At 34.9% G+C, this 10922-nt stretch overlaps 1 protein-coding gene across 1 annotated transcript in view; it reads left to right on the forward strand.

Annotated features, from left to right (window-relative positions):
• Positions 1–10922, forward strand: part of SLK (STE20 like kinase) — a 45858-nt gene that overhangs the window by 16403 nt on the left and 18533 nt on the right. Inside the window, exons 2-6 of the mRNA XM_010167388.1 lie at positions 4748–4912; positions 6971–7019; positions 7775–7924; positions 10427–10499; positions 10713–10907. Of these exons, the coding sequence (XP_010165690.1) occupies positions 4748–4912; positions 6971–7019; positions 7775–7924; positions 10427–10499; positions 10713–10907 (632 nt within the window). The remainder of the gene's footprint in view (positions 1–4747; positions 4913–6970; positions 7020–7774; positions 7925–10426; positions 10500–10712; positions 10908–10922) is intronic.

Raw genomic sequence — 10922 nt, forward strand, 5'->3', positions numbered from 1 at the left:
CAGCTTTGTTTCTGGTTGGCTGAACAATAGCTGAAGGACGTACTTAACTTTTTTTCAGTTGTGTAAATACTGTTTAATTTTTAGGTGCTTACATGCTACATCGCAGGAGGGGAGCTGCACAGTTGGGAAAGAAACATTTGCTGGTGATAGGAAACTGAAACAGCTCCTTGCATCCCAGGCTGAAACTTCATATTGGTCATCAAAAGATGAAAGACTCTTGAGTTCTCCCCGAGCTGTAATCCTATTAACTCTGGAACCGTGGCTCTGCTCTCCTCGCTGTCCGTGGCTGGGAATATGCAATTTATTGGCTGAGTTCCCAGACAGTAAACCCATCTTTTAATATTCTGCTATCTGTTTCTTCACAAAGCTTCTGGCTCTGGAGCGTATATTTGGATATATGATACTGTATGAAAATCTAGGATTGATAGGGAGGAGTCACTAATTTCACATACAGATCCTAGTTTTGTGTAGAATGGTTATTCTTTCCATTTGTTAAATATCATTGCCACTTTTGAGGGATTTAGGTTCAGAAAGTAATTTGCAAGTTCTGATTTACAAGATCATCTTTATTCTTTGCAAACCTGTCATCTGTCTCTCTAAAACGTACTTTATTTTAGAATTAGGAGAGTAAGAGTGATTTTTTGTTTGTTTTCTGCTAATGAGACTGAGCCACCCATTGCAAGAACTGTGCTGTAACATACAGTTTGCTATTCCCTTGTACATACTGTCTCTAAGGTAATGTTTGCTGCAGTAACCTTAAATATATAATCCAAATAGAAGTTTTGGTGGAAAGATTGCAATATTTCAGTGTTTTTGCATGTATTAGTTAATATCTATGTCGTATTGCATTAGTCAGATCTTGGGGCAATAAGTTTTTACAATTCAGTTTTTGACCATTGTGTATGAATCTTTTGAAAAGATCAAATTTTCTTAATGCAAAGAAAGATAATCTTTCTCCCTCCTTTCTCCCTGGTAACTAGTGATAGAACAAGAGGCAACGGCTTTAAGTTGCGCCCAGGGAGGTACAGACTGGATGTCAGGAAAAATTTATTCACTGAAAGGGTTCTCAGGCACTGGAACAGGCTGCCTGGGGAGGTGGTTGAGTCACCATCCCTGGAGGTATTTAAAAGACAGGTAGATGGGGTGCTCGGAGATACAGTTTAGTGGTGGACAGGTACAGTTGGACTCGATGATCTCAAAGGTCTTTTCCAACCAAGTGATTCTATGATTCCTTGTCTCCACATAAGGCAGGATTGAACCACTGAAGATGCCAGTTTGGATTTCTTACTGTAGGACTAAAGCTTAAATCACCTGTCATGGAACAGAATCAAATGGTTTTTAGCAGAGCGTTTGGAATAACTTGAATTGATGGCTGAGAACTAAAATATAGGAAAAAAAAACCTGCTGGGCTACTGATACAGGACGTATTTTGAAAGGGCAGAAGCTCTGAGTAACATGAATGGTTATATGACTTTAATTGTGCATGTACCCAAATACAAAATGAGCATAAGCAAATCAAGACTGCATCTACACAAACATTTTTGTTCCTGCTCTGAACTTCAAGGAATGCTGCATGTCAAAAGAAAGACTTCAGCCAAGGTCTATTAAAAACAAACATGCCCACACAAAGCTGTAACTGCGTTATGTTCCTCTTAACCCAGAAGGGTTTTTTTCCCCCCGTACAATACAGTGCTACATAAATCTTATGCATGAACAGTAAAATCCTTTCCTACACAGTTCAAAAGAGCGTATTTCTTATGTGCTTCTTACAGCAAGTCACATAGATGGGTATTTATTATAGAGCGCATTGTGGGGTGGAGACAAATAATGTTTTATTCAAAAAGAACTTTTAAAATAATGTTTAAAATATTTAAAGATTTTTTTATTATTATTTTTAAGTGTAACTTGATGTATACTTAATATTTTTTATCTGTCCTCAGAATACCCACTGGAAACATGCTACTTCTAAAGCTTTTTTTCCTTTGACAACTGGAAAAAAAGGTCTGGATTTAGACCTACAAAATTTTACTATCTCAAGTCAGAACAAAGGCGAACATTTGTTTTGTTTATAGTTGTTAAAATGCTCATACAGATAATCATTACTGTCTCTATAATCAATTTGGGTTTTAATGAGGTGTTTTAATAGAGCTACCACAAGGAGGAAATAAAAGAAACTTATTTAAAGCAGATTTCTAGTTACTTCAAGCAAAAGGATCTGGGAAAAGTGAAAATACAAAGTACCCTGTCAGTAGAAAAAAGAAATGCACGCTATAAATGGAGCAACTCCCTAACATGTAACCATACACGCTAATTTACCCATGCCTCCTCTCTCTCAGAGGTGAAACTGAATCTGAAAACAGTAACATCTGTTATTGTTAGCTGATGTAGGAGTTTAAAATAGTTTTATTTAAACAAACTATTATTACCATTATATAGTTTACATGCAAATGTGTGCAAAAATGAAATTCAGATTTTTTTTTTTTAAAGTATCCTTCTTGTAAGGTGCAGTGGAGAGTGTGTAGCTGTGCATGTTTCAAAAAAGTAAATTTACAGTTAATATTTGAATTCTTTAAAAGGTGCTTTAACAACCATTTTTCTGCACATGTAAAGCTACCAAGTCTAATTCTGTTGTGGAGTCTGACGTCTGTTTCGCGTTTCATGTTTAATTTACAGTGCAGTTCCAGAATAGGAAAGTTGGTCTTTCATTCTTGCTATAAAACATGAAACCAAAACAATTCGTGTTTGTGTTATTAAGCAGACCTTTTTCTTTTTATTATTAGAATGTGTGTTGGAAAACTTCAGTAGTTTGTTTTTGAATAATGTCATACAGATCTCTTATATTTGTTGTTAAAAATGGGAGGGCAAATACTGAGGTTGGGAAGATTGGTTGTTTTTTGTTTTGGAAAGAATATTGAGATAAAAATAAATGCTACAGAAGACCTTTACCCTCAACATAAGATGAATCACCTAGGAGTGTGTTTTGCTGTTACTGCTGGTTTACTGAATGCTATCATAAGCATTTATCTTTAAATCTTTTATTCTCTTTTGCCACATGGAGAGAATTATTTATGTCTGTGAAAGTAATAATACAAAATAATAAAAGACCTTGGAAATAATTCTTAAGAATTCTTAATTGCTGTCAGGTGCCAGATTTTGTCTGATAGTAGTGTAACGAGATTAGGTGACAAAAGTCAGGTTTTGGGATTCTTGCTGTGTCCTGTCCTGGGTTCATCTCGATTGGGTTTGGGGCTCAGACGCCCCATGGAGCAGCCGCCTCAGCAGAGAGACAGGATGAACCACCTTGTGATGCTCCACATCAGGAGGCAGAATTGTCCTGGCAGGTTCTTTGCTCCTTTGGAGACAGCCCGTGTCCCTGCCTCTCATTTAACTTCATTTGAATGTCAAAAGCTAGGTGGAGTAAATCTAGACCTTTCCTTCATGGTCTTTACATATAATTGGTGAAGCAGACTTCAGTCCTACAACTTCATTTACTCAGAGGCAAAAGATAATCACTGGACATGCCTTGACAAACTAGTGTTTTTATGATGGCTTGAGAAAACACACCTTCTTGTTTAAAGTTTACTAAACTCCAAGTTACAGTATTCCTTCAAACAGAACTTGCAAGAGAATTATTAGAAAGTGTGTGTAATTTTACATGTATATGTGTATATGTACACACACATATAGGCTGTGTGTTTAATATTTGCTTTATACCCCACATATTTTAAAAAACCCCCTCACTTTGCCTAGTTGTTTTGCTGGATTAGTTTCTCATCAGTATTCTGTGAATAAGTATTTACAGCAACTAGCTTCTGAAATTTTTTGCTATTGAAATAACAGTCACGCTAATTGTTTGTAATTTCTCACGTATAAAAAAAAAACCAAAGAATATTTAAATGCATGGTAGAAATGCCTTTTTTTTTTTCCCTTTTCCCCTTGGGTACACAAGGTCTTGTTTTCCTTTTGCTTTTCAAGTCAAAAATCTTTCTTGTTCTCCAGTTGACTTTATCACCGCAGCAGTTCTAGCTCCCTAGCCTTCAGGTGTGGAGTAATAAAGTAGAGGCTGGCAGCATTTTCAGTGTGGCCAGCTTCAATGAGTAGCTATCCATGGAATTGCTCCTAGACTTCTGAAGAGTAAAAAGAGAGTAAAATGTCCAAAAAATTAATGATGGTTTGACAGCTTTAATTTTTTAACATGGGAGCTTGAATACAGCCCCTGGCTGAAGAAGGACATAAGCTACCGATTACTGGTAGAGGATCTGTTTTAAAATGTGGCTTTGGGAATAGCTGTGCTGCCACAACCTGGGGAATGACAGAAAGGCAAGAACGTGCAGTCATAAATGAGAGGGTGGAGGGTACTTCATACTTCTTGCCAAGTGTTAATAGATAGGTTTTTTTGAGGAGCAGCAGAAAACTTCATTGTAGAAGTACAAAATAGTAATGACCCTAAGCTATTGACTGCATGATGGTATAAAGAATGTGACGAGGGTTAAGTAATTTATATATTCCTGTCTTTCATTGTTTCCTGACTTTGAGAAAAGTTATTAAACCCTATTTCTGCTAGATTTTATCTGTTCTGTAATATGCAGATACTCTCTTTTTTTAAGAGAAGCAACTAAAGGCAGGAAAGTAGTTCAGAAATGTCAAGAGAGGGGTTTTTGTTAGTAGTGCTTTTTTTTTTTTTAGTAGTGACAGTTGTCTGGTGAAATTCACATCTCTATCTTTTACTGTGACTTTTCTTTCATAGGCTCAGAACAAAGAAACGAAAGTACTGGCTGCTGCGAAGGTGATTGATACTAAATCAGAAGAAGAACTTGAAGATTACATGGTTGAGATTGATATTTTAGCATCCTGTGATCATCCTAATATTGTTAAGCTCCTAGATGCTTTCTACTATGAAAACAATTTGTGGGTAGGTATTTTTTCTTCTCTGAATGCTTCTACTTATTTCAAAAGGTTACTGAAATGGCTTTTTTTTTTTTTTTCCCCTTGGCTTTATTAAAAGATCATTTGTCAGTCACGTTTCTTATGGGCTGTCACTATTGGGATAACTGTGCAATTTCAAAACTTATTTATAAAGTGTGAGTATGACTTTTAGAAAATTGTCACTGTGAAATTGAGCTACACTGAATCATTTGGTCAGGAGTTTGAATCTAAAATCTGGAAATTAGCAGTTCATTTTGGTATATGCAGAGACTTCTTAATGACTATTTGTAACAGCAGGACTCAGATTTTAATTACATTACCACAATTTAGAGTGAGATTTGGAATCTGCAGCTGAAAAATAAATAATGTGCTGAAAAGGTCAGCCTGAAAAGGTCAGTTGTGAAGTATGTATTTTAGGTATGAGTTAATTCATTGGTACTTCCAGGAGGAACAGTTTACCAGGACTCAAACAATAATTAATTTACTTAAAACCTAGTTATTTGTACATAGAGGTGTAGCAGGCGTACGTCACTCTTCTGCTATATCCTGTGCACTGAATAGCTTTAGCTATGAAAATACCATTTTCTCTTTTATTTGATCTAATGCAATATTTATAAATGCTTTTGGAATTGTACAAAGAATCCATGTTTTTTTAAAAAAGAGTTTATAATTGTAAAAGATACCTAAAACAAATAAAAGAAAATCTCCTTGGAGACTTACAAATATGCTTTATCCTTTAAGCATGAAAACAATGGTAGTGTAATGCTGCGTTTCCTGATGTAGATTTATTTTTTTAAGCTTTGTGAAAACTTTGTGTGATCTGAATGCAGAGTAAAATGATACTGTATAAAGCAGTGGAATAGCATAAAAATTTCTATGCATAAAGGTGAGGATGAAAGCAAGTATGCATGGAGACAGAATATGAAACAGAGTAGATAGGTTTCACTGACAGAACAAAGATAGAAGAGGAGTAAATAGTTTGAAAATAAAATTGTAGATACATAGTTACAGTGAAATGCAGCGGCATGAAAGTGACAAAGGAAAGGCTATAATCATGTGGCAGGTAAACAGAATTTGGTGGAAGAAAATAAGAAAAGAATAATGGTTGGACTTACTCTTTATATGCTTATGCTTTTGCTTTCTGGTTTTAGAAACACAATTTCTTTACCACAGAGACCTTTGTCAGATCAAACAGCAAATTCTAGAGAAAGAAATCCTTTATTTACAATTTCCCACACTTAACTTGCTTGGCAGTAGGTGTGTAGAAGCATGTAAATGGAATAATGATTTAAAGGATTTACAAAGAGTTGCTTTATATGACGCATTTGTTAGTACCATTGTTGTGAGGATTAATTATAATAGTAATTTGAAGTAATGTATAACGTAAGTGCTGTATATATGTGTTATGGTATAAGGTGTAATTTAAGGTTTCCTCTTTTATGGGCAATTGTACTCTGATTTTAAAAGTACTCTAAAGGGGAAAAATGAAGATATTATTTCCCAGAATATTGACTGTTAGGATTCTGATGAGAAATACATGTTAGCTGTCAGACTGAAAATTGTAATTTAATGTTTAAAGTTCAAATTAAAGAAGCAAAAACACATAAGGAAGACTGGGCTTTCAGTCTTGGATGACCTTTCCTCTTCCTTGCCCTCCTCATTCCCATTGTCTACCCTCTTTCTCCTTTGTATGTTCTTTCTGTCCAACATGTCAGCATAGTTTGTGCGCCAAAATAGCTGCAGTTTATTTTTGTTTAAAATGGAAACTGAGAACTGGAGATGGAACTATTCTAGTATTATTATATTCTAGGATAAAATGATGTATTGTAGGCATCAGTGAAAACAGAGGAAAATGAACATAAGCATCTGAATTTAATAACTTTCTGTAACTTTTAAGGGGGTTTTTTGCAGAGGTTAGTGAAGTAATTTGTCAAGGCCAAATAATAATCTGAAACTCTGGTCTCCCAATTGCTCCCTTAATCAATGGATCAGTTCAGCAGAACTATTTAATTTGTAATTTGTGTATTCTTTTGTTTGTATACAGATCCTGATCGAATTTTGTGCAGGTGGAGCAGTAGATGCAGTAATGTTGGGTAAATAAGTTGTTTCAAATAATAAACTTAACACCTTAAAGTTATAATATATACTGTAAGACTTGTTTCACATGTATATTGTTTTGAAATGCAAATATTTATCTAATTGGTGTGCTATATGTGTGGAAAGTCAGGGTTTTTAAATTAGCATTTACACCTATGTCTATGAACATTATAACTTCTTAAGTTAGATGAATTTTCTCTCATATTTAAATTATTTACTTTTCAAAACACATTTTTGTCTTGATCATTAAGTGAATGTGATGAGTTGTTCTCATGTGCTTATGGAGCTCTGTGTTGTTATAACAGAATCTATATGAGCCCTTTTCAGGATCTCATTCTTCCCCTTCCCCTGCTATCTTCCAAATTATGTTGTGATAATTTTTTTTACGTTGCATCAACCTTAAAGTTGGGTTTTTCTGTGCTTGTTCCTCAATTTAGATAATTGGTAATACCAGTAAGTAAAGGATCTAGTCTTTAACAACTCTGGGTACCACACAAAAGAACCAGTCTCTAAACTATATTGCTTTTTCACAGTTCAGATGGGTAGGTATACATAGTTCATAATGAGGAGGGTTTAGGGTACAAGGGATTAAATTTTTACTTAATATTTTAAGATAGAAGTTTTTCTGACATATGGTGTTCACAGTCTGTCAGATTAATTTATTTTCACCTATACTTATATAATGATTGCTATGAACACATGACATAAAATGCAAAAATGATGTGTTTATTTCTGTCTCTCTCTCTTGTAGAGCTTGAAAGGCCATTAACAGAGCCACAGATCAAAGTGGTGTGCAGGCAGACACTGGAAGCATTGAACTACTTGCATGAAAATAAGATCATCCATAGAGATCTAAAAGCTGGCAATATTCTTTTCACATTGGATGGAGATATTAAACTAGGTAAGGATGTTCCATATGAAAGTCTTTCCCAGAACTTTGTGTGGTCTTGTAATTGTATTTTCCTTAGGCTGTAGTTTAAATAGATAGTATTTCTCTATTTAAGTATCAGTCCAACGATGAGAGTTTTTTCAGATGCAGGTGGTTTACTACTATGAAGAAAGAAAAGGGTAAAAAAAAAAGAAAAAAGAAAAAAAAGCTTGAGTATGTGTCCTAACCTTACTTGGCACATCTTTCAGACTTCAAAATCAGCAGGAGTGGGAGTCATATCAATATCGGTATCAAGTTGCTTAAAGTCAGGCACAGGTCCTACTGGTTTTTGTTATAATGTTCTTAATTATACTTATCTTTACTATGGTGACATCAGAACTTCCCTTTAAAGTTGTTAGTTTAGGAAATGAACATCTTTCACTATCACCAAAAAGCAGTACCTAGTACTAATACAAGCTTACTATTGTTGATTCCTATTTTTTTTTATCTGAATTTAAGCAGTCATCCACATTTTCCTTCTGATGTGGTAGAGAATCTGTGAGGATTCCTCCATGAATAATTGACAAAGGACTTCTGGTGGTGAATAGCATACCTTCATTCAGTCAGGAAAAGTTAGGAATTATCTGGATCCACTTTGTTCAGGGCTTCATCAGGGGCAAATGTGTATAAGCTGTCAGCCTTTACAGTGGCTCTACCAGTGTCACAGTTGCATGACACAGCATCTTGCGTTCAGGTTTGAAAAACTTCTCTCTACGTGTTGTGTGTGATGAGTTGTATTTCTTTGGATGCAAGTTACACAGAGGGTAAAGGTAAGGAGAATCAGAAGATCACCACAGCGAACTGGGGCTCTAAATTCCCAGCCTTGCTACAGGTATTCCTTTTAAATGTAAGCGAGACATGTCCAAATTCACAAATATATCTACTACCTAACCCGTAGGTGTTGCCCGTATGTCTCTGCAAGGCATAGTGCGTCATCTCTCTTAAGAAGTTGCAAATATTTAAGAGCCTGCCTTGCTATGTTGATCAGTTAATTGTACCTGTGCTTTTTGCATGGATTCCCTTGCACAAGATCATTACTTGTACGTACAATACTTGCATGTGCCTTTCTTTTCATCCGCAAAGTACATGTAACTTCACTGTTTTGGCTTTTCTTGGAAGCCTGAAGATTTAGTAGTGGACTCAGTCTCACAGGCCTTATTCATAAATGTAATAGAACCACTATCTGAGTTTCTTAGTACTACTGTAAAAGAAATCACAGATCATAGCAAGAGTCCCATGGTCAGAGAGAGAATCATTTGTTTCTGTTCATCTTATTTGCCTCACGTGACCTGGTGCCTCCTCATACAGACTGGAACTAGTTAAGCTTTTTGTCAAGCTTAGCTGGTGCACAGAACTGTGCAGGCTGTCAAGGTTCATTCTTGACAGTTCAGACCACAGGGAGGTTTCTTTCACACATACATTTAGTGATGTATTCAGGTTTGCTAATTAAGATTTCTAAAAGAAGATTTACTTTAGTTTTGAAAAGGGTACAGCATCCCTTGAAAGAGCATTTTGCTGTTTTTAAACTATGTATTTTGCTTCTGGTACACAAAGAAATGGGTAGTTCCTTGTATCACAAATATGTGAATGGCAAAGAAATTTCCTTCATTGCATTTTATTTTTATAAGAATTTGAGTTTTATTATTTCAGTGTTTGTAGTCCTTCAAGATTTCATATTTTGCATTTAAACAAATAGCTCTCTTAATCCCCCTTTTTTTTTCTACAGAGCAAAATTAGACTTCTCAAATGTTGAGCCCATCAAGTAATTTTGTGCAGATTAAAGACAGCAACATATGGCTATTTTGTCTGTTTGCTCTAATAGCTAGCTCTTTATTAAGAAAGTTACATCTATAATAAGCATATGACACTTATTTAAATGTCTTTTTTTTCCTGAGTGAGAAATGTAGTGCTTTATAGACAAGCAATATTAATTGCAAAGATAAATTTGATTTTTGGTTGGGTGTTGCATCAAAGGTGCATAACGTGAGCTTTTAGATATTTAATATAAAGTGAAAAGTCATGTGGAAAGAAATCTGTAAGATAAAGGGAAAACCTAGCTTTATGAAATTTGAATCCTGAAATTAAAAATTGAATGAGTTTTTGAATTAATAAGAGACTTAATACACCATGTCTGAGGAATGCAGCCTTTATAGGATAAAGAAAGTATTTTCTAGTTAAAATAATTTAACATGCTTATTCCTGCAGTCAATACATGCATCGATCTTGTCCCACACCACTCAGCAGTGGCATTACTTTTTTTAGCAATAGAGAATAATATTTATTCAATATTGTTTGTTAGAAATGCTACAGAAGCTTGTCACTCAGTTACCAAAACACAAATATTATCTTGCTTTGAAGTTTTAATACTGCAGAATGTTTGCTCTGGAACATACAACATTTTAAAAGACAATTGTAAAATATAAAAATACATGTTTTCCAGTACCCAGTTAATAGCATTTTACTGTTTGCTTTAAGCGGATTTTGGAGTATCAGCCAAAAACACGAGAACAATACAAAGAAGAGATTCTTTTATTGGTACACCATATTGGTAAGTGCACTGTTTTGCTGACTCTTTAGTATGAACTAATATCTTAATATTACCTTTGTTAACATTACAAGCTTGATACAATATCATGTAAATATATTAATTGGGAGTAGAATGTACCTCTTAAAGTGCTTCAGTGAATTTGTCTATTTAGAAGCTTTTTCAGAACAGATAAGAGTCTGTTTCTAATCTGGTACTTCATTATTCTCTTTGCAGGATGGCTCCGGAAGTAGTAATGTGTGAGACCTCTAAAGACAGGCCTTATGATTACAAGGCTGATATTTGGTCTCTTGGCATTACTTTAATAGAAATGGCTCAAATAGAGCCGCCTCATCATGAATTAAATCCAATGCGAGTGCTTCTGAAAATAGCAAAATCTGATCCGCCTACATTAGCACAGCCTTCAAAATGGTGAGTATTTAATTA

The sequence above is a fragment of the Antrostomus carolinensis genome, unplaced genomic scaffold (genome assembly GCF_000700745.2).
Source record: "Antrostomus carolinensis isolate BGI_N321 unplaced genomic scaffold, ASM70074v2 scaffold39884, whole genome shotgun sequence".
NCBI lineage: Eukaryota > Metazoa > Chordata > Aves > Caprimulgiformes > Caprimulgidae > Antrostomus > Antrostomus carolinensis.